The sequence below is a fragment of the Carassius auratus genome, chromosome 2, assembly GCF_003368295.1.
Source record: "Carassius auratus strain Wakin chromosome 2, ASM336829v1, whole genome shotgun sequence".
Classification (NCBI taxonomy): domain Eukaryota; kingdom Metazoa; phylum Chordata; class Actinopteri; order Cypriniformes; family Cyprinidae; genus Carassius; species Carassius auratus.
The window spans coordinates 24339543-24365056 of record NC_039244.1 but is presented as its reverse complement, the minus strand read 5'-3'; the positions used below and the strand labels follow the sequence as shown (position 1 = coordinate 24365056).

The following is a 25514-nucleotide window of genomic DNA, read 5'->3' as shown; positions in this document are numbered from 1 at the left end:
AAATGCTGCAGTAGAATGGTTTGATATGAAGTTTGCATATAGTATGCGATGTCCCTTATAAGAACTGACCATTGTTTTTTTCTACTTGTTAGAAATGGGATCTTAAAAGACTTGTAAAGTGTAATATTATCCTATATATCTGGTTTTATGTGAGGTATGGATATAGTATGGGATGTCTTCTTTAAGAACTGACCTTTAATTGCTTCTTTCTCATCATAAAAAAGTGTCTTCTAAATCAATGAATGTCCCATATCTCGTTTTCTACTAATAATTGTAATGCTTTGAAAGGCTGAAAATTATAGTAATACAGAGCAGTCAAGGAAAACAATAAGTTACACGAATATTAGAGCAGATGGGCAAAAAAGGTCGTTATATATCAAATCTGAACGTATAGATGAAAAGCGCTCTGAAAGCGCGTTCCCTCTCTGTTGTTCCTGCTATTGCCGTAATTATAGTAATACACGCACATCTAAATTTCACTCGCGGCTGGCTTGACGGTGTTTTTCTGAAGTGCGGCTGGCTTGACGGCAGTTAAAAAAGACGGTGGACTTTGTGTGTGCTGAATTGAATGATATTAAGGGGAAAGTCGGCCAAGTAGAAGCTAGACTAAATACTGAAGAAAAGAAGATGGAGCTCTGCGAAACAAGAATTGCTGACTTGGAGAGATACTCTCGCCGCTGGAACCTGCGTTTGCATGGAGTACCTGAAAAGGAAAATGAAAATGTCAGAACCGAATCTATCCGCATTTGTCAGGCCACCCTTCCAGAGGAGAGCAAAACTCTTCCAGATAGAATTGACACTGTCCACCGCATTGGGAAGAGGCTTCCGAATAATTCAAAGCTGCGCGCGATCATTATTCAGTTTTCCTCACGTGTGATCAGAGATGTGTGGAGGGCGGCGAAATTGTCAGAGTTCCTGCGGGCAAACGGTTTTCGATTCACTGAGGATCTCACTGCCTTTGACAGAGAACGAAGGCGGTTGCTATGGCCGGCTATTGAAAAGGCCCGCAAGGAGGGTAAAAGGGCGCATTTTGTCGGTCACCGTGCATTTATTGAAGGCTCTGAAATTAACCCTATGTAAGGCTGTTCGGACTGTTCTTCTCATCCCAAGAGAGCTTTTCGAGCTCCTTTTTGCTATGGAGCATGACTTTTGATGGCTGTTACAACACTTGACCTGACCTTGTAGTCAGCTGCTTATGCATTTGTCAACCTCAGTTAGCTCAGTTTTTGCTGATCTTTGTTAAGAGTTATTTTTGTATGTCTATTTCAGTCTCAATGCCAGGGGTCTAGACATTACTAAACGGAAGGCTTTGTTTTTACATGCCAAATCGTTCAAAACGGATTTTTTTTTTCAAGAGTCCCACTCCGTTGCCAGTGACACTGCGTTTTGGAAAAATCAATGGAACAATGATATTTGGATGGCTCACGGTTCTGAGCGTTCAGCTGGAGTTCTGACTTTGAAAAACCTTTTTGCTGGGGAGGTTTTGCACTACTTTAGCGACCCGAATGGACATTTTCTGCTTTTGGTTATTTGTTTAAACAATACTGTGGTAATACTAATTAATATTTATGGGTATAATAGTTCTCATGAGAATGATCTTCTGATTGATGCGATACAAGGGAAACTTCTGCTGTGGCTTAATGCATACCCAAATGACTTACTTTTCATTGGTGGGGACTTTAATATTGTACCTGATAATAATCTCGATAGACTGCCACCTAAACAGATTGCCTCTGCTAATTCTAAATTAAAGATTTTAATGGATAAATTTGATATTATTGATATTTGGAGGGAAACATTTCCGAATACTAAATCCTATACTTGGAGTAACAAAAATTGTTCCAGACAGTCCCGAATAGACTACTGGCTAGACTACTGACTACTGGCTTGTTCAGTACTATGATACTGACCGTATCATAGTACTGAAACTGCTCTCCTTAGAGTTACAAATGATCTGCTCTCATCATCTGATCGTGGGTGTATCTCTCTATTAGTTTTATTGGATCTTAGTGCTGCGTTTGACACAATTGACCACAACATTCTTTTGCATAGACTTGAACACTTTGTTGGCATCAGTGGAAGTGCATTAGCATGGTTTAAATCGTACTTTTATGACCGCCATCAGTTCGTAGCAGTGAATGAAGATGTATCATATCGATCACAAGTGCAGTATGGAGTACCTCAAGGCTCAGTACTAGGGCCGCTACTCTTCACGCTTTATATGTTACCCTTGGGAAATATCATCAGGAAACATGGTGTTAGTTTTCACTGTTATGCTGATGATACGCAGCTCTATATTTCCTCGCAGCCTGGTGAAACACACCAATTTGAAAAACTAATGGAATGCATAGTCAATATAAAAAATTGGATGACGAGTAATTTCTTACTGCTAAATTCAGAAAAAACAGAGGTGTTAATCATAGGGCCTAAAAACTCTGCTTATAATAAACTAGAACACTGTCTAAGACTTGATGGTTGCTCTGTCAATTCTTCGTCATCAGTTAGGAACTTAGGTGTGCTACTTGATCGCAATCTTTCCTTAGAAAGCTACGTTTCTAGCATTTGTAAAACTGCATTTTTCCATCTCAAAAATATATCTAAATTATGGCCTATGCTCTCAATGTCAAATGCAGAAATGTTAATCCATGCATTTATGACTTCAAGGTTAGACTATTGTAATGCTTTATTGGGTGATTGTTCTGCACGCTTGGTAAACAAACTACAGCTAGTCCAAAATGCAGCAGCAAGAGTTCTTACTAGAACCAGGAAGTATGACCATATTAGCCCGGTCCTGTCCACACTGCACTGGCTCCCTATCAAACATCGTATAGATTTTAAAATATTGCTTATTACTTATAAAGCCCTGAATGGTTTAGCACCTCAGTATTTGAATGAGCTCCTTTTACATTATACTCCTCTACGTCCGCTACGTTCTCAAAACTCAGGCAATTTGATAATACCTAGAATATCAAAATCAACTGCGGGCGGCAGATCCTTTTCCTATTTGGCGCCTAAACTCTGGAATAACCTACCTAACATTGTTCGGGAGGCAGACACACTCTTGCAGTTTAAATCTAGATTAAAGACCCATCTCTTTAACCTGGCATACACATAACATACTAATATGCTTTTAATATCCAAATCCGTTAAAGGATTTTTAGGCTGCATTAATTAGGTAAACCGGAACCGGAAACACTTCACATAACACCGTACTTTCTACATCATTAGAAGAATGGCATCTACGCTAATATTTGTCTGTTTCTCTCTTGTTCCGAGGTCACCGTGGCCACCAGATCCAGTCTGTATCCAGATCAGATGGTCACTGCAGTTGCCCGGATCCAGTACGTATCCAGACCAGATGGTGGATCAGCACCTAGAAAGGACCTCTACTGCCCTGAAAGGCAGCGGAGACCAGGACAACTAGAGCCCCAGATACAGATCCCCTGTAAAGACCTTGTCTCAGAGGAGCACCAGGACAAGACCACAGGAAACGGATGATTCTTCTGCACAATCTGACTTTGCTGCAGCCTGGAATTGAACTACTGGTTTTCGTCTGGTCAGAGGAGAACTGACCCCCCAACTGAGCCTGGTTTCTCCCAAGGTTTTTTTCTCCATTCTGTCACTGATGGAGTTTCGGTTCCTTGCCGCTGTCGCCTCTGGCTTGCTTAGTTGGGGTCACTTCATCTACAGCGATATCATTGACTTGATTGCAAATAAAAACAGACACTATTTCAACTGAACAGAAATGACATAACTGAATTCAATGATGAACTGCCTTTAACTATCATTTTGCATTATTGAGACACTGTTTTCCAAATGAATGTTGTTCAGTGCTTTGACGCAATGTATTTTGTTTAAAGCACTATATAAATAAAGGTGATTGATTGATTGATTGATTTCACAAGCTGTTAGGGGCTTTAATGTTTCTGTTAGCATTCTCCCTTCACCCATGACTGATCATAAAGCAATTCTTATTCAATCCCCTCTATCTTCGGTGATCTCTTCTTCAAAACCTAGAGCCTCTTATTGGAAACTTAACTCTTCTTTACTTAAACATGACCAATTAAGGAAAAACATTTTAGATTTGATTGAATATTACTGGATCAAAGCACAAAAGGAAAATAAATTCAGCCTCAATTGGGAATTACTTAAACATGAAATTAGCAAATGTGCTAGGAATTTTGGCAGTCTTCTAGCTAAACGTAAAAGATTTGAAGAGGAGACTGTCATTTCCAAAATAATGACTCTCTCAGGTAAAATGCAGGTTGGTTTGTCTGAAGCTGAATTGGCAGAATTTATTGATCTGCAAACTCAATTAGATTCACTGTATAAGAATAAGGCAGAGGGTGCTTTTATTCGCTCTAGAAAAAGGTGGCTAGAGCAAGGAGAACAAAGTACAGCATATTTTTTCAGAATGGAAAATAATAATTTTAGAAATCTAACTATTAACTCTTTAAATGTAAACGGTAATATAAGTTCTGATCCTAAGGAAATCGGCACATTTTGTGCAAACTTCTACTCAAATCTTTACGACTCTAAATATTAAAAATACTCTGCTTTGTCTTTTTTCCAATCTCTGAAAAATATTAGGACTTTATCTAATGCAGATAAGAGCACTTGCGATAGGGATATATCTATTGATGAAATAATTGAGTGTATTGAAGCTCTTAAGAACAATAAGTCTTCGGGCACAGATGGGCTGACAGCTGAATTGTATAAAAGTTTTGCTAAAGAGTTAGCACCTTTCTTGCTTGAAACTTATTTGGAGAGTATTGCGTCTGAGACACTTCCACCTACTTTATCACAGGGATTACTCACTTTAATACCCAAACCTAAGAAAGACATTCTTTTGATTGATAACTGGCGTCCAATTTGCTTATTAAACTGTGATTATAAGATTTTAGCTATTTTGCAAAATTGTCCGTACGTTATACAAAAATGGAAACTGCTCAATTAATCTGAAATCTGGCACTTCTCCAAGGTTTAAAGTGTTTAGAGGGGTACGCCAGGGTTGCCCGGTATCGCCTTATTTGTTCCTGATAGCCGCTCAACTCCTTACCACTTCCCTGTTGCATAGTCAATTACTAGGGGTTAATATAACAGATAAACATATTATTATAACTCAATTAGCTGATGATACCACGCTCTTTTTAAAAAACGACTTGCAGATCCCTATCGCTCTTGATCTTATTAAAGTGTTCTCAAAAGCATCTGGCCTTTCTTTAAATTTAGATAAATGTGAACTTCTTCCCTTAAAATCTTGTTCTGCTCCATTCCTGCACAATATTCCTGTTAAGTCTCAAGTTAATTATTTGGGTGTTACAATTTGTAAAGATGCCAAAACGAGAGGAAAATTTAACTTTGATCCAGTAATTACTAAAGCTAAGAAAAAATTAAATTCCTGGCTCCAAAGAGACTTGTCTTTACGAGGAAGGGCTCTCCTTGCCAAAGTGGAGGGTATTTCTAGATTGACTTACCCTGCCCTTTCTTTGCATGTGGATAAGGCATTTTCTGTAGAGGTTGATAGAATGCTTTTCGATTTTTTATGGAAACACAAAAGACATTACATCAAAAAATCTGTTGTCATAAATAGCTTTGAACATGGTGGTTTTAACTTCCTTGATTTTGCTTCCTTAAACAATACGTTTAAGATCAATTGGTTGAGGCAGTTCTTGAACGATTCTGATTCCTTATGGAATACTATTCCCAATTATATTTTTTCTAAAGTTGATGGTCTTCCCTTTCTGTTAGTATGTAATTATAATATTTCTAAATTACCCATAAAATTGTCAAATTTCCACTTCTGGCCTGGCACTTGATTTACAAACATTATTTTAGCCCCCACAGGTATTTTATATGGAATAACCATGATATCCGTTACAAAAATGAAAAACTATTTTTTTCAGATTGGTTTAATAATAATATTCTTTTGGTTTCTCAACTTGTAAATTCAAATGGTCATTTGTTTTCTTATTCTGAATTCTTAACTAAATATTGTATTCCTGTCACCCCACGAGACTTTGCCATAGTGATGGATGCCATTCCCAGTGGAGCTATTGCACTTTTGAAAAACTCAGGCGATTCTTTACTATCTTCTACCTCCTGGTTACAGCCTTGTGAGACAGCAATAGGGAAGATCTGTTTTTTGTCTAGTCCCTCTCTTAGGAATAGAAAGATTAGACAACTTTTTCAGAATGATATTATTACTGTCCCTTCTATAATATCATATTGGAGTAATTGTTTTAATGATATTCCTTGGAAGAAAGTGTGGACTCTGTCAAACAAATATCTAATCACTAATAAGTTTAAAGAGGTATCATTCAAGTTGCTACATCGATTCTACCCAGTCAATCTTTTTATCAAAATTTTTTTCCAGAGTTGGATCCCTCATGCTCCTTCTGTGGAGTGGAAGACGAGTCTATACCTCACCTTTTTTGGGATTGTGTTCATGTAGCTACTTTTTGGGAAAAAATGTGCCTATTTGTAAGTACTTCCTTATTAGTCAATTTTTTCTATGGGATTTAAGGATGTATTATTTGGTTGTTATAACTCTGACAAAAATCTGAAAGACAAGTATTTTCTTGTAAATCTTTTTCTTTTTCTAGCCAAGTTTTCTGTACACAAGTGTAAAGTTTTGTCTATTAAACCTATTTTTATTGTCTTTTGTAATGACCTTAAATATTACTTGAGTACTATATCTTCTTCCAACAATGCCAAAGCTTTAAAATCAGTTACATTATGCACAAAGTATAATATTTATGCTTTTTTATAATGTAAACAAAAGGGATTTAAGCATGTATATCTCTCTTGAGTTTATTTAAAGGATATATTACCCCTGGCTCAATTATTATTATTTTGTAAATGTATATATATATATATATATATATATATATATATATATATATATATATATATATATATATATATATATATATATATATATCTTTTTTTTTATTATTATTATTATTTTGTTTTACTTTTATCTATTTTACTTACTTTTTACTTTACTTGCTCTTTGTCTACTGTTGATAATTATTTTATTTTTGTTTTTGTAGATGAAACTGTATTTGCTGCTATGTTTGTTCAATAAAAAAAAATAAAAGAACTGAACCAGCTATTACAACAACAACAAAAAAATAAAATAAAATAAATAAATAAATGGAATAATTGAATGATCGGATGATACACGGACCTACACGGACCGCGGACCTTCCGTTTCTTCCATTTTATTTTCTTATTTAGTTTTATAAATCATGCAAACCTGAAAAACTGAATTGTGTGTGTGTGTGTGTGAGTGAGTGAGTAAGTGTGTGTGTGTGAGAGAGAGAGTGCGTGTGTGTGTGTGTGTGTGAGAGAGAGAGAGAGAGAGAGCGAGCATCCGGGAATTCCGTTGACTCCACCCAAATTCCGCCGACTCTCAGCAGCTCTGTAAATATGGCGGAGGTAAGAAAGAAATTCTCATTATATTCCAGAAATAAATAGCTATTTATTTGAAATTAACCAAAAAAAATATATATAGTTCATAATGTATTTAAAATAACATTGTGTCGTTTATATTACTTATTAAGTTGAACGGTGTTTTAGGAGGAAGACGCGTTGAATTATTTTAAATGTTATTTAAGTTATAATAGCAGTTAGCTCGTCTCCAGTTAGCCTGGTACTCTATTATAACCATACTTAAATACATTTCCATAAATTCATTATCTGTAATATATCGACACAAACACCGAATATTATATTGATAATGCTAAATCTTGAATTCGTGGATTTCTTTTAAACGCAGATTTGTACTTAAAAATGTTCCTATTCAATGCTAAGCAAAGTATTAGCTACACATCAGCCTCAACTTCCAAAGTCTGTCTCTCTCTCTCTCTCTCTCTCTCTAACACACACAATATATGCACAGCATTTCTGATTCCTCTGGTTTATCATGGCTGTTCTAACGTTGGTCTTCTGTAAGTTTTTGTTTATGTATACTTAAAGTAAAAAAACAATAGAGCACAGGAAAACTGTTCCAGAGTTTGTTTTTTATTTATTTTATTTTATTATTATTTTTCTGCCGGAATGAGTGCCATGCACATACAAATAGTAATTTATACAGCCAATATAACCACAATCTAGATAGAAATTTGTACACTGTAAATGAGTAATTATGTCCTGTGGTTCACAACTGACTTCATATCTGACCCAAAATTTTAGAGTGGACATCCAACAGCGACCCAGCACAGTTCCAAAATTGTGCTCAAAATCACACCTATTATTCATTAGTCAACATAGAAATGTTTGTCTTTGTAACTGTTCATCCAACTGTTACAGCATAACAGTTTTTGTTTGACTTTATGATAATTGCACAATTAAATAATGATTGCATAGTTTTCTTTTTGTTGTAAAAAAAATAAAAATAAAAAAAAGTTACAAACTGATGTTTTATTTGTAGCCCTTCTTGGGGAGTTCAAGCCCAGGTAAGACAATTACCAGTTTCCTTATTTTGGTAAAACATATCATTATACATATTCATTGTGTAATGCTATTTTCTCTTACTCCTAAAGAGTTTTGGTTGATTTTGACTATGGTGATCTTAACCTGTCAACAGACATTATGTTGCCTGATTATGATGATGATCAAACACCTGAAGATGAGGAGGTTCCAGAGGGAGAAACTAACTTTGGCAATGAGATTGAAGAACTTGCAAAGGTTTGATCTTATCCTGACTCTCAATATGATTCACTTTATCTTTTGTTTCGCATTACCTGTTTATGGTCTGGCCTGCAGAGGAGAGGTCATTCGGAATTCCAGGCCATTGTTGTGTTTTTTTTTTCTTCCTCCACAAAAGTTTCTCATGTCTGAAACAGCAGGCAGACTTTTTCATAAGAACTTAAACAATTTGAATTTAAATAAATTAGCATTGTTTAACAGGTCTTTTGTCAAATATGGGTGCGTCTCAGTCAACTCCCTCATTCAGTAGTCAGGGCACTGACCAGGGAGTCGGCCATTATAAGGGCTGTCTCAATTGGGAAATCCTTCCTGTGCACTGGAACTTTTGCTTCCTGAAAAATCCCACAATGCATCACTAAAACTAGGGAGCATCAGTGTTCACTATACTCCCTTACTGGAAATTACATAATATTTCTGAAGCACAAAACATATAAACCATACAAGCCAAGTCAATAAATATAATATAAATATAAATATAAATACGCTTGATAGAAGAATTGAAAAGACAAAACATTTTTATATTATTTTTTTATTTCAACATAAACACACATCATTAGGCAGGTAATTAACACATCTAATTCACATTTATCATTCATATTTGCCTGAAATGTTGTAAGAACATGTAACAGAGTGATGTGTTTAAAGAGAATAAAAATAATATCAAAAAGAGTTACGTCACAGGAAATTGAGTAATCACTGTACCAATGTGCAGTAAGCCAGGGAACTTACCAGTGATCGAATTTGTGCACACGATATACTGATTTACGAGCTGGGGAGCTAAGGAGCATATTGAGACGGACCCTGTGTCTTAGCTTGTGATTGCCATAAAAATCCTTACAATAGCAATTTCTAAATTGCTGTTAATCAGAATCCCAACTTAACCTAAGCTTTTGAGTTGAGGAACTTGAATTAAACTAATGTAATTAATAATATTCCAGTGAGTGTACATTCAAATAATTTTTTTTCAGTCCTCCTGTGCAATTTAATAGTAAAATACTTATATTGTGTATATATATATAAAATATGTGTACTTTAAAAACACAACACGGCTGTTAAATATGTACTAATTAAGAAATAAAGTGGCTAGTTACAGCATATTGCTTATATATATATATATTAGTGGTGGGCCGTTATCGGTGGTAACGTGCTGCGTTAACGCGAGACTCTTATCGGGCGATAAAAAAAATATTGCCGTTAATCTATTCTCAAAGTTGGGTTGGGAGCTGGGTCTAATATACTAAGCAAGCTATGATGACTTTCAGCTTGATATTTTATATAACCGACTGGCTGAGGCCAGCCTAACTGACAGCTACACTGAACCGAGCTCTCTTCTGTGAAGTACTCCTCAAAGTCCCTCCTGCACCGGAACGAACAAATACAAATCACAGTAAACAAACAACAAGATGTGAAAGAGCCCGATTCAGTACTCGCGGTGTTCTGGTGTTCAGGGCTCACGCAGAGAAAGGCAACTCGAGACGCTAAAAATAAGCGTTTTCAAGTGTTTTGATCAAAACACTTGAACATCGAATTTGCTTATTTTTCCTCTAGTGCCGACAAATACATACGAAATATGTCAAAATATCCACCTTGGAAATTATGCTTGAAAAAACTGTCAGTTATTTCTTAAGTGAAAGTAAACAGTTGAGGAAAAAAATGGGATGTGTATTATACTGGATGCGTTCATCGTCTCTTAAAGTGACCGCGCCTAATTTAGCTACTGGCTGCTGTAATGTTAATCCAAGAAAATGAAAATGAAAATCACTCACTGCTAGGCTTGGGCGGTATCCAAATTTTGATACCGTCAAACCTCGGTATACGGTATTACCATGAATAATTAAAAAAATATGACGTAAGGCTGAGACCGCATCACCAAACTGTTGGCTTGTGCCTAAACCATTCAGAAACTGAATACCACACAATAACAAAATGACATGCACAACAATATTAACAACTTTTATTAGCAACAAATAGCAATAGTCAAACATAATTAAATTAACATAAACATACAGAACAGTTTTTGCGCAGGGATGCGCACACAAATCAATAAAATCACTTGGGGTGTGCACAGATATTATTATTATAATATTCGTTCGGCTCTAATTATTCGATAAATAAAAATGATATTCGAATTTCGACATATTTTTGCTTGCCACAAAGAAAAGAAAAAAGGGGAAAAAAGTCCACAATAAAACCTAATTCGGTCACTTTCTGTGATTTTCCACGGCATATTTGAAGATGTATGAAAGCAAAAAAATAATTAATGAATGAATAAGAACTGCGGTCTTCTACAGTACTTCAAATATGTCGTGGAGAATCACAGAAAGTGACCGCATTCAAGAACATTGTTCCAGCGTCTCTCAAGCAACGAATAAACACCGCTAACTTGGAGAATGCAGTGAAAACTCCTCTTCTCGCATCTCCCCTAGACCCTTGGCACAAACATCTCAGGTTTCTCGATGAAAACATGAGAGAAGTAAGAAAAAAAAAGTTTTGGAACATTATCAGAACATTTTCCTTGATGCAAGTGGTGCGTCACCAACGATGAAGAGGATGCAATGCCTACTCAGCGGAAAAGACCTTCTTCTTCTCCAGTTCTTCAGCGATTATAACAGAGAGTCCAGCCGAGACGAGTGGGAACAGTTCTTGCTGGAGCCATGTATTCGACCAGTTGAGGATCCCATTCAGTGGTGAAACGGAAACACGAAGCGCTTCACAAAACTTATTCGCTTAGCACACGTTATTTGTGAGTTCCGCCAACATCTGTGCCGTCAGAGCGCGTTTTCTCCGCGGCCAGCCTTATTGTTAACAGACTAAGGAGCCGACTTTCCCCCGATCATGTTTACATGCCCATGTTTCTTAACAAGAACATGTAAAACAATAGAAAAAAAAAGAAAAAAAGATTTGCTGACAGTTTCAAAGTTAAGTGTAAGCTACATTCTGTACAATGGCATAGCTGCAGGCTGCTTTACGTTTATTCTTTGTTGATTTATTTTTTTTTTTTTGCTTTTAATCTGTAGGCTACTTTTGTTTGTTTGCGTTGTTAAAGTTTTTCAGCTACAAAACACGATGTGTAGCCTAATGTTCAAGCTTATTGTGTGTAAGCTTGTTTCCAAAATGACAGAAACAATAAATGTTGCTGAAAAATAATGTCTGTCTCATTAAACTTAATTTAAATAAACGAATATGCGAATATTCGTTGTGAGCTCAAAATTATTCGAATGTGATATTTGCGGAAAAACACCCATCCATAAAAATCACACTGCACGAACAACTTTTAATAACAAAGAGCAGCTTATAAAAAAAGAGCGAATAGACCCACAACACTCAACCAGAGTTGAATTAAAAAAAAAAAAATAAATAAATAAAAAAAAAAATATATATATATATATATATATATATATATATATGTGTGTAAAAATGAAAAATTATTGAAAAGCAATATGTTTAAATAAAAACAACTTCTTTCCAGTCTTCTTTCCAAAATAGTTTTTTAATGAAAACCATATAAAAATACCCGAATCCATTAGATAAATAAAAAATAAACAGTTCCAATAGGAACGAATGGCAAGTGGCATACAATCTAGTCAAGATTTTTCGCTAGGGCACGCTTTGGACTGACAACTTTACCTGCGGTGCTAAAAACCTGTTTCGATGGTGTGCTTGTGGCACAGACGCACAGGTACTTTCGTGCCACTCGCGACATCTGGGGAAAACACCAGTCAGCATTTTTCCATGAATGAAGTGGGTCCTCGTCTCCTTGACTAACTGGCTCTAAACGGTAGGCTGTTGTTTCAGCTCCGATTCAGTCCTCTACGATGCCGATGCCGACAGGACCTTCCATTGCATCGGCTTTTTTTCTTTTTTTTTTTTTTTTTTTTGCAGCATATTCCCAGAGTCATCTTTTTTCGTGAGGGCACAATTTGCAAATAGCCTCGTCCTTATTTACCACCTATCCCTTCTCGTTCGGTCGAAACCCGAAATACTGGCAAACTGAAGAATTTATGTTCTTTTTTTTGAGACCAGGTCACTCGGTGCCCATCTCGCCATCTCTTCCCCTCCTCTCTCTTTCTCCTCGTCTCGTTGTCACGTGATGACAACCATGCATACACATTTTTAGGCATTAAATAAATTATATTTAATATTTAATCCTTGGGTCCAATATAAGTGCATTGTTTTTGTTTTTTTTTATTGTTTTTTTTTTATTAACGGTATGACGGTATAGGAACTGATACCATTGCTATTTTTAGATCCCGCGGTATACCGTATTACCGCCCAAGCCTACTCACTGCTCTTGACTACTTTGTAGTCTTAACAGTCAAACAAAAAATTATTCAGACACCAGACATATTTTTTTTATATATATAGGAAAAACAGTAATAATGTGAGAAATGTTGAAGCTGTCTGAATAAATGTAGGTTTCATTGTATATTTCATTTTTACATTGAAGACTATCCAGTGCTTTTTACATTTAATTATTTAGTTTCTGTACCTTGACACCTACAAACTTGAAAAAAACTTAAACATTGTGTAAATAGCACAAATAAATGAAAATAAACTAACATACAAATTAGACAATTTCAAACAGGGCCCACTGGTACAACCTTCACCGGGTCCCCGCTTGTGCAATGTGGAATTAGTTTACAGCTTTTTCATGCAGTTTGTGATGCATTTTGGAAAATAGGAGATGTACATTTCTAATGCACCATCTAGCTTGATAAACCCCTTCTCAAAGACTTTTTATTTGGGTAACACACCTATTCTGAATGCCGTCGGCGGAATTCGAATGAGCCATTTTAATCTAGATTAATCTAGATTAATTTCAAGATCACAGTGAGATTAATCTAGATTAAAAAAAATAATCTATGCCCACACCTAATATATATATATATATATATATATATATATATATATATATATATATATATATAGACACACACACACACACACACACACACACAAAAACAAACACACCTTGGATCACTATATCCTCACTCTTAACCACTACATGGTTCCTGACACAACACACACCCATCCACATGCAGGGCTCTAGACTAACTTTCTGCACTGGTTGCACTGCCTTTTTTCTTAGGTGCACCAGCCCAAAAGTTAGGTGCACCCAAATTTTCGACCGCATCGCATTTAACACACATTTTTGCAAGTTCACTTTTTTTTTTTTTAAATCACTGTCCATATAGGCAATATTGACTTGTAGCCTAATATATTAACTAACAATCTGGTCAACATAAAGTTCTTTATTTGAAGCACAATTCTTCAAGAAAGGTTACTTACTAAAAAAGTGTTGGCGCTTGAAGGGCTTCACTGAGCTGAAAATTAAACTTAAAACATACAAATATACACACATCATATAATTAGTACATATTTAACAGTCCTGTTGTGCTTTTAAAGTGCACAAACTATATATATATATATATATATATATATATATATATATATATATATATATATATATATATATATATATATATATATATATATATATATATATATATATATATAGTACAGACCAAAAGTTTGGACACACCTTCTCATTCAAAGAGTTTTCTTTATTTTCATGACTATGAAAATTATAGATTCACACTGCAGGCATCAAAACTATGAATTAACACATATGGAATTATATACATAACAAAAAAGTGTGAAACAACTGAAAATATGTCATATTCTAGGTTCTTCAAAGTAGCCACCTTTTGCTTTGATTACTGCTTTGCACATTCTTTGCATTCTCTTGATGAGCTTCAAGAGGTAGTCACCTGAAATGGTCTTCCAACAGTCTTGAAAAGGAGTTCGCCGAGAGATGCTTAGCACTTGTAGGCCCTTTTGCCTTCAGTCTGTGGTCCAGCTCACCCCTAAACCATCTCGATTTGGTTCAGGTGCGGTGACTGTGGAGGCCAGGTCATCTGGCGCAGCACCCCATCACTCTCCTTCTTGGTCAAATATCCCTTGAGGCCTTCAGTGTGACTCTACAATTTTCATTGTCATGAAAATAAAGAAAACTCTTTGATTGAGAAGGTGTCCAAACTTTTGGTCTGTACTGTACATATATATATATATATATATATATATATATATATATATATATATATATATATATATATATATATATATATATATATATATATATATATATATATATATATATATATATATATATATTAGGGATGCACCGAATCCAGATTTTTGGGGTTCGGCCGAATACCGAATCCTACTCGCATCCTTATTCCATTAACACAGTAAAACACATTAATGAAGTTAACAACGTCCACAGCAATCTATTTTTCTTTCTTTTTTATTTTAACTGTAAAAAAAAAAGAGAAAAGAATAGGCAACATTATGCCAGGATGACAAGTGAGAAAAACTTTTTTGACAATTACCAAGCTTAGCGTTTTTCTCTTCTTTTTAAAAATCTGAATATGTTTGGTGACTGAAATTAATGTAATTGAACATTAACTCAATAAACATGGATAGTAAGCTGTTTAGTTTTCATTTATAACAGTAGGATAGGCTACGATTAGAACAGTAGCCAAATATTAGAAAAATATTACGGAATATCACACACATCTCCTGCATCATAATTAAATTAACGTAAAACCTCTAATCTTTCACATGAAATGAGTTTATTAAAAAAAAAAAAAAAAACAAGACGCTCTGCATTAACAGGTGATAGCCAGTTGCGAGTGTGGGAACTAATGTCCCCAGCCGTAATGAAAAGTCTTTCACTGGGCAAAGAGGTAGATTTTTGCCATTTTTGCCAGCAGTGGAAATCGCTGCTGGTTTGTCTTCCACCACTGAAGAGGATCCTCTCTAAGATGAATCAAAAGCCTCACCGAAAAAAACGCTTATCTCCACGTCAGCCCCCGATGTGACTGGCTGGCTCTGTATTGCTACGGTATAAATCGTCCCAGCTGCTCAAGATTCCTGGACAGTTTAGTTTAGAGCGAACTGTACAGACCAAAAGTTTGGAAACATTACTATTTTTTATGTTTTTGAAAGAAGTTTCTTCTGCTCATCAAGCCTGCATTTATTTGATCAAAATTACAGAAAAAAAAAATTAATATTGTGATATATTTTTACAATTTAAAATAATTGTTTTTACAGTTATTATACTTTAAATTATCATTTATTTCTGTGATGCAAAGCTGAATTTTTGGGATCATTATCCCAAGATTACTTTTTTAGGATACTTTGATGAAGAAAAAGTAAAAAAAAAGAATATAAATATTAATATATCTAAATATTTTGTAATAACAATATACACTACTGGTCAGTAATTTGGGGTCAGTAATTTTTTTCTTTCTTTTCTTTTTTTAATAAAATCAATATTTTTATTCAGCAAGGATGTGTTAAATTGATAAAAAGTGATAGTAAATAAAATATATCATTAGAATATATATTATTAGGATTTTAGTTTTTTGAATAAATGCAGTTCTTTTTAACCTTTTATTCATCAAATATATTAGACAGCAGAACTGTTTCCAACACTCATAATAAATCAGAATATTAGAACGATTTCTAAATGATCATGTGACACTGAAGGCTGGAGTAATGATGCTGAAAATTCAATTTTGCATCACAGGAATAAATTATTTTTTGAAGTATATTAAAATAGAAAACTATTATTGTAAGTTGTAATAATATTTCACAATATTACATTTTTTTCTGTATTTTTGATCAAATAAATGCAGGCTTGATGAGCAAAAGAAACTTCTTTCAAAAACATTAAAAATAGTAATGTTTCCAAACTTTTGGTCTGTACTGTATGTATGTATGTATGTATGTATATATATATATATATATATATATATATATATATATATATATATATATATATATATATATATATATATATATATATATATATATATATAGTGGGGGGCCGTTATCGGCGTTAACGTGCTGCGTTAACGTGAGACTCTTATCGGGCGATTAAAAAAAAATATTGCCGTTAATCTATTCTCAAATTTGGGTTGGGAGTTGGGTCTAGGCGAGCTATGATGACTTTCACCTTAATATTTTATATAACCGACTGGCTGAGGCCAGCCTAAAAAGATGGTCAGGACAGTTGACGGGCCACTGCTGCGCATCTTCACGAAAGCTTATCTTTTACACATGTTTTTACACCTGAGAGAGAGAGAGAGAGCCGCGTATCACGGACAGCGACACTGAACCGAGAAAGGCGTCTCAAAACACTTGAACATCGAATTTGCTTATTTTTGCTCTTGTGCCGAGAAATACATATAAAATATGTAAAAAAAAATCCAACTTGGAAATTATGCTCGAAAAAACTGTCAGTTATTTCTTAAGTGAAAGTAAACAGTTGAGGAAAAAAATGGGATGTGTATTATATTGGATGCGTTTGTCGTCTCTTAAAGTGACCGCGCCTAATTTAGCTACTGGCTGCTGTAATGTTAATCCAAGAAAATGAAAGAATATCACACACTGCTCTTGACTGCATTAATTTGTAGTTTTAACAGTCAAACCAAAAATTATTCAGACACCAGGTATAATTTTTGATATATATAGCAAAACTGTAATAATGTGAGAAATGTTGAAGGTGTCTGAATAAATGTAGGTTTGATTGTATATTTCATTTTTACATTGAAGACTATCCAGTGCTATTTTACATTTAATTATTTGGCTTCTGTACCTTGACACCTACAAACTTGAAAAAAAACTTAAACATTGGTGTGAAACAGGCGTAAGGTTGTTTGCACCTTGTGCGATGTGAAATTAGTTGACAGCTTTTTCAAGCACTTTGTGATGAGTTTTGGAAACAGGAGATGAGCCCCTTTTCTAATGCACCACCTAGCTTGATAAACCCCTTCTCAAAGACTTACTGTTTGTCAATTTTATTTGGGTAACACACATATTCTGAATGCCTTCGGCAGAATTCGAATGAGCCATTTTAATCTAGATTAATCTAGATTAATTTCAAGATCACAGTGAGATTAATCTAGATTAAAAAAAATAATCTATGCCCACCACTAATATATATGTATATATATGTGTGTGTATATATATATATATATATATATATATATATATATATATATAGATAGATAGATAGATAGATAGATAGATAGATATATATATATATATATATATATATATATATATATATATATATATATATATATATATATATATATATATATATACATATATTAGTGCTGTCAAAATTAGCACGTTAACGCATTCGATTAATTTGAAATATTTAACGCGTTAAAAAAAATAACGCAATTAACGCGGTTGCAGTTTTTTTTTTTTCCAGTTGTGGCCTATGTGTGTTCAACGTGCAAAGAAATGTGGATAAGACCAAGGAAGGACTTTTAGACGGAAAGTTTCAGTATAAAACTCTGCCGGATTACTCTTCAGTCTGCCACAAGAAACATTACTCTTCATTTAGTCTGCCACAAGAAACAGCAACATTAAAATCATGAACGCAAATGTCATTGTTTAAAAAACAAAAAAAACAATGACTGTAACAGTGCGTAAATCAGACCTTTCTGTAATACTAACGTTAATAAGCTTAAACGAAAATAACGAAATAATTGTGTAGCGGAGTATTTTTTGTACACAGTGCCGCGAACTGTCAATCACCCCTGTACGCGTGCATCACTGTCCTCCTCAGCTGCAGCAACTTGCGCTCTCTCTCTTCATCAAGCTTTAAAACAAAAAGGGGACAAAAAGATCATATTGTCTTTGTGCATAGGCTATAGATTAATTAGATAAATGAATATCTAAATTTGTGCCTTGACGTCTATGGTATTTTTTTAGAACTTAGAAAAAAGATGCTGCAGCCAATGAACAGCCAGCGGGGGCTGCAGGACGACTCAACCTCCGCAGACAGTTTTTAATGTTTATCAGACAATAAATGCTCAAGATTTTGCTTTAGTATAACTCACAACGAGTTTCACACACCTTCTCCGGCCACGTTGAGTTGTTGACACTTAACAGTGGGAAAAGTGACACATGCGCTATTCACTTGTATAACTTAAAGGTGAATGGGTAATGTAGTTTCTGCTCTGGGTGGGATGAATTAGGAAGCTTGCATTGTGAAGGGCGCTGTGAAAATCGGCAGTGCAGGTAAAAGATTAAAACAGACGTCCAAATGAGCGTACCGGTACGCTACAAGCACGTTCTGGGCGCACGGAGATGTGGCGGTACGCTCAAGAGCTATATTTGGAAGTGGCGGTACTGAGTACAGGTGCGTACCGGCCCACTTAAAGCACTGGCAATGACTATACTTTGGAATTTTTTGCAGTCCACTTAGAATTCAACATGGAAATCATTTTTGTTTTTTATTGGCATTGATTGTTTTGAAATTCAAATGGTACTTACATGCCTGTGTTTTTATTTCTGTAATAAATATGGCTTTCAAAGCCAACAGTTAATTTGGAGGATAAGAGAGAGAGAGCGAGATATATAGATATAGATATAGATATATATAGATAAACATTTCTCTTAACAAATTTTATTTGTAAGGCAATGGCGTTTATGTAACTTAACATTTATGTTACTTTAAGCACATCCTTGTAGGTTTTGCATGTTAAGGGTGATTGTGGTCCTACTTGAACAATATTTTGCATTTACAAACACAAATAATGAAATAGTAACTTGCTTTGTTACAGGAACAAGAAATGCCCATTAAGGAGCTCTTGAGTCTGTATGGTTATAGAGGCAGAGGATCACTTGAGGAAGAGGAGGAGGAAGATGATGAAGAGGATATGGATGGAGAGGTTGAAGAGGATGAGGAGGATGAGGATGAAGGAGAGGATTTGGATAATGATGAAAGCAGCAGAAGCAATGGAGAACTGAAGACCAAGGTCTGTCCCGTATGATCCTATGTCCCATAATACATATCATGTAAATGACAGTATTTAATATTATACAATATTGTTGTTGAGCACACAGGATGCATACACTTTATTTTCAATGTAACTGGGTTCCCACAGTACTGGAAAACTTTGAAATATCAGATGATTTCAAAAGTGCGATTTCCAGGCCTGAATTGAATAATGCTGTGTTTCCACCAAAATTACCCGGAACAAAATTTTCCGATTAACTATTTTCCCCCCAGACCTGTTGCTTTCTGTGTTTCCACCATAGACTAAAGTACCGGGAAGATTAGGCAAATAGTCTGGTGATGTAGTTCTGCGCACGTTTCTCAATACAAAGTACGCACATTTTGGACTTGCATCCTCGGTAGTTCAGACTTTGCGCATTCGATTTGGAGTGTGTTGTCCGCGACGATGGAAATTCTGCAGACAGCAACGTACTTGTTAACAAGTCAGTTCACATTGGCTACTCCAATTTTCCTCATTGTAGATTTACAATAAAACTAAATAGCTTATCAAATACCACTGCCTCCTTTCGTTTTCATTTTAAAATGATAATAGCAGCAGAAATTCACTTAGTTCAGGGAAATGTATATATATATATATATATATATATATATATACAGCCATTACACTGAAACGAAATATTATATCAGTTGCTTCTTTTTATTTTAATTTTAACATAAAGATAAATGTAATACAGGCCAACGATTACCTGTTAGATTTACCCAAAAATAATTATATTTGATGCTTTAACACTAAAGAGACATCAGAGCCAGCGGCGAATGTCAGAAGGACTAGCCGAGGTGAGAGTGCTCTAGGATACATGAGCACTGAGCTTCTGCTGATCACGTGGAGCTGTCTGTCTCCGATATCGGCTAAATACATTTTTAAACAGGCACTGTCTTTATACATAAACTGTAGATTTGAGTTTTAAACAACTACATTCTTGACTGAAATACTTTTAAAATTAAATTTCATGAAACAATAACAGTAATATTTTGAAAACAATCCGAATAAATGGTGGTTGAAATCACAATGCTGCATGAACTCAACCAATCAGCATGTTTAGCACCCAAGTCCAGCCCCCAAAAGTTCCGGAATTTTAAAAAAGTACTACCTTGCCAGCAGGGACTTTCTGGGGGGCATTGTTTTACCAGGAACTTTATTTAGTTCCTGGTTCCTGCGGTGGAAACACACAGATGGCCAGCCTAAAGTCCCTAGTTCCTGGGTAAAGTTCCTGCGGTGGAAACGCGGCTTAAGAGTGAGAATTAAAGTGCCGCTATTATGCCTTTTTAACTATTACCTTTCATGCAGTGTGTCATGTAGCTGTATGTGAACATAAACTGCAAAGTTGTGAAGCCGACAGTGCACGATATAAAAAGTTATTATCTGTCGGTCCAGGGTCACATATAGTTATAAACTATGATAAAAGTTCATCAACATGCAGTGATTAATTTCATGTTGTAGTGCAAAAAATTATAAAAATAAACAAATAATAATAATATTAATAATAAAAGATTGTGAACAAATCATGTGCTTGTGCGACCAACTGAGAGTTTTTAACCTGTGAACTCTCCAGAGCTCCTCTGATGGTCACTTCCCAGCTTTACAACATTTAATTTGAGAAAGACTACCATCAAATACACTCTGAAATGGAAAGTAGAACTCAAAGACCTTCACAAAAACCTGTATAAATAAAAGTCCTGTTAAACTGGAATAAATTATGCCAAATATATTAATAACGTATACATTTAGTAATTTCATACAACCAAGGTATGTTTTTTTATTTTTTTATTAATTTATACAGTTCTGTTGAGAACTTAAATTGGTTCTGCCCAACCCTATTTTAAAAGGATTTTTAACACTAGATTTAAAGAACTGCACAGAACCCCCCCCCCCCCCCGCCCACACACTTTTTTTGAGCTAATGTGTGCTTATAGGTGTAGCTTATTTCGTAGATATGTAAATGACAACAGACAGTGTATGCGGTCTTGTAGTCCTTTCAGTATTCAACTATACATGGAACTAGGTATGCTGATAAGCTCCTTAACCCACACTGTACCACCAGTTGGCAATCGCTTTGTTTTATATATAATAAAAAAATACATTTTCATAAACTATGTAGCATTTGGAAACCTTAAGATTCATTCTTTGTGGTGAGTTTTTCAATCAATACATTTTAGCGGAAACAAAAAGCAGAAAGAAGCTGGTTTTTCAACCCTCTATGGCAGTGGTTCCCAAACTTTTTTCAACTGGCAACACATATGTTTGCGCAGCCCACTGCAAAAAAACTAAATGACCCCCCTATTTTGGGTTAATAACTTAGTACTCAGAAGCTAGATTGTTAACTGTCTTTATTGAATGAACTGGCAATGGACAGAAAATAACTTGGGCTGGCACTGCCTAGCAAAACGGGAAAACCAGATCCAGGCAGAGCTCGGCAGCGGGAAGACAGTCAACAGAGCAAGCAGTCAGGAGGGAACATGTTGACAGCCATTTATGCATGTTTGAATTTGTTGTTCTGTAGCATATGCAGCAAAGATATCTAAGATAAATTGGCGGTTTGATGTTTGATAATAATGATATTATTATGTTATGACTAAGACATTTTTACATATATTAACAATATTATTATTTATTTTAATTGTAATTGGTGAACCCACCTGCAATACCATGGCCATAATGTGTATATAATAGGGCTGTAACGATACACCAAACCCACGATACCACGACCGGTCAAACATTCAAATGGCTATTCAAAAAGATAAGTCGGTGTACGTGCTCAGATAAAAGCCAAGTGCGCAGCCTGTTCACATTTAGTGGAATAAATTTGCTCCGCTGGAACAGCTGTTACAGGAACAGCCAGGTACCACTGGACAAGTATGCTTAGCTTTGTAAACCGATTTTCATTTACTTTCCACCACAGTTAGGGAAAACATTAAACCTTCTCTGTTCCTGAAACTAATGGGCAGCAAATCTTTCACCACCATTTCAGCGAATAGCTGTGTCGTCTTCTCGGTGCTGCCTGCATTGCATTTAGGTCTTACGGCAAGTGATTCAATGCTCGTCTGAGTTGCCGCTCTGTTATAATGTTAGATGATAGTGCATTGTATTTGGTGTAGATTTGTGTGACAGCTTGGTGCTGCACAGCTTACCCTGAACTGTATTTTCATCGTTCTTCTCAGAGGGAAGCCAGCCATTAATACGTGACTTTGAGGCCATTATTATCTGTCTTCTTGCGTCTTTTGAGGCATCAAGTGGGAAGCTAACCAATCAGAGCTCAGGGCACCGCCCAAAGTGCTGCAATAACCAATAAAAAAAAAAAAAAAAAAAAACTAGAGTACTCGATCACTGTTGCACAACCCTAAAAGTAATACAATCAGAATCATTCTCCCCAAAAATTCAGCGCTACCCTAGTTACTGTTTGTTTATGATGTTTTAATCAGTTTACTTGTCCGGTTGGGCAAGTAAAATTCGCTTTCACTTGCCCCCTTCAAAAAATCCACTTGTCCCAGTCAAGGGTTAATGTCGAGGCCTGTAACAGTTTTTAATCCAGAATCCAAAATTAAAGCCATATGTCAAAATTTTTCAAATGTACCAAAACAAAACTCCATTGGTGACAGAATGGAGAAAAAACCTTGGGAGAAACCAGGCTCAGTTGTGGGGCCAGTTCTCCTCTGACCAGACGAAACCAGCAGTCCAATTCCAGTCTGCAGCAAAGTCAGATTGTGCAGAAGAATCATCTGTTTCCTGTAGTCTTGTCCTGGTTGTCATCTTAGACAAGGTCTTTACAGGGGATCTTTATCTGGAGCTCTAGTTGTCCTGGTCTCTGCTGTCTTTCAGGGCTGTAGAGGTCCTTTCTAGGTGCAAATCCACCATCTGGTCTGGATACATACTTGATCCGGGTGACTGCAGTGACCCTCTGACTTGGATACAGACTGGATCTGGTGGTTACGGTGACCTCGGAATAATAGAGAAACGGACTAATATTAGCGTGAATTGAATTGTTCCCGGGTTCCAGTTTACCTAATTAATGCAGCCTAAAAATCCTTTAACGGATTTGGATATTAGAAGCACATCAGTGTTATGTGTAAGCCAGGTTTTAGAGATGAGTCTTTAATCTAGACTTAAACTGCAAGAGTGTGTCTGCCTCCTGAACAATGTTAGGTAGGTTATTCCAGAGTTTAGGCGCCAAATAGGAAAAGGATCTGCTACCCGCAGTTGATTCTTATATTCTAGGTATTATCAAATTTCCTGAGATTTGAGAACGCAGTGGATGTGGAGGATTATAATGTAACAAGAGCTCATTCAAATACTGAGGCGCTAAACCATTCAGTGCTTTATAAGTAATATGCAATATTTTTAAATCTATATGATGTTTGATAGGGAGCCAGTGCAGTGTTGACAGGACCGGGCTAATATGATCATACTTCCTTGTTCTAGTAAGAACTCTTGCTGCTGCATTTTGGACTAGCTGTAGTTTGTTTACTAAGTGTGCAGAACAACCACCAGTATATCAAGTTGTGGTTTTTCTGATGAGAGGCTTAATAACAGCCAGTTTGAATGTTTTGGGGACATATCCTAATGACAATGAGGAATTAATAATAGTCAGAAGAGGATCTATGTTACTCTTATGTCACAAACTAACCCACAAATGTGGAATTCTGAATTTCAGACCTTTTCAACAATGTGTATTTTGTCAAGATTCTAAAAAGTGTTGATGATAAGATTATAAAAACGATTTGTAATATGTCATCAACCTTAAGGGGGAGGAGACCTTTAAAAAATTGTGAAGTACCATTTCAATGGTAACTATTTTAAAATGGTTTCAACAGGATTTTGAGGTTTTAAGCTTTTAAATGATTTATAATTCATGATGGTTACTAAAATATTTGATAGGGAAAAAGGCAACAACAACAACAAAAAACTTTTTGTATCAAAGGTCAGAACTCCTGTTATGATGTAGAATTTTTTTGTGGTGCACATATTAATTAGGGGCCAAGCACCGAAGGTAAACGATATTGCTGGATATTATAGGCGATAGACGACAGCGGCAAGGAACCAAAACTCCATCAGTGACAGAATGAAGAAAAGGCCTTGGGAGAAATCAGGCTCAGTCGGGGGGTGGGGGGTAGGTCTCCTCTGGCCAGACAAAACCAGCAGTTCAATTCCAGGCTGCAGCAAAGTCACATTGTGCAGAGGACTCATCTGGTTGTGGTCTTGTCCCAGTGGCCGACTAGGAGACAAGGTCTTTATTAGGGATCTGTCTCTGGGGTACATCTTGTTTTTTGGTCTCAGCTGACATTCAGACCTCTGCTGATCCACCATCTGGGCTGGATACATACTGGATCCGGGTGACCACAGTGACCATCTTATCTGGATACAGACTGTATCTGGTGGTTACTGTGACCTCGGAATAAGAGAGAAACAGACTAATATTAGCATAGATGCCATTCTTCTAACGATGTAGCAAGTACACTGTGTGTTATAGGAAGTGTTCTTAGTTCCAGTATTCCTAATTACTGCAGCCTAAAAATTATTTAATGGATTTGAATATTAGAAATGTGTTAGGAAGATATGTATAAGCCAGGTTAAAGAGATGGGTCTTAAATCTAGATTTAAACTGACAGAGTGTGTCTGCCTCCAGAACAATGTTAGGCGCTAAAGTTTTTGGCGCTAAAAAGGAAAAGGATCTGCCTCCAGCAGTTGATTTTGAAATTCTATATATCAAATTGCCAGAGTTTTGAGAATTCCATATGTGCAGGATTATAATGCAAAAAGAGCTCATTCAAATACTGAGGTGCTACTGAGGTGCGCATATGACAGGATTTTTTTAGAAAACTTTATGCAGGACACAGTCAGCCAGATGATGAACATTATTAACAGCAGTTATTAAATGATGCAGTTACACTTGTAACAATATTTGTTAGTTCTGTTTGT

General features: G+C 35.7%; 1 protein-coding gene across 1 annotated transcript in view; it reads left to right on the top strand.

The window, feature by feature from the left end:
- Nucleotides 1-7360: 7360 nt before the first annotated feature.
- mier1b (mesoderm induction early response 1b, transcriptional regulator) overlaps nt 7361-25514 on the top strand; it is a 136578-nt gene continuing 118424 nt past the window's right edge. The window contains exons 1-4 of the mRNA XM_026195236.1: nt 7361-7443; nt 8438-8462; nt 8594-8694; nt 19365-19559. Of these exons, the coding sequence (XP_026051021.1) occupies nt 7435-7443; nt 8438-8462; nt 8594-8694; nt 19365-19559 (330 nt within the window). The 5' untranslated portion in view covers nt 7361-7434. The remainder of the gene's footprint in view (nt 7444-8437; nt 8463-8593; nt 8695-19364; nt 19560-25514) is intronic.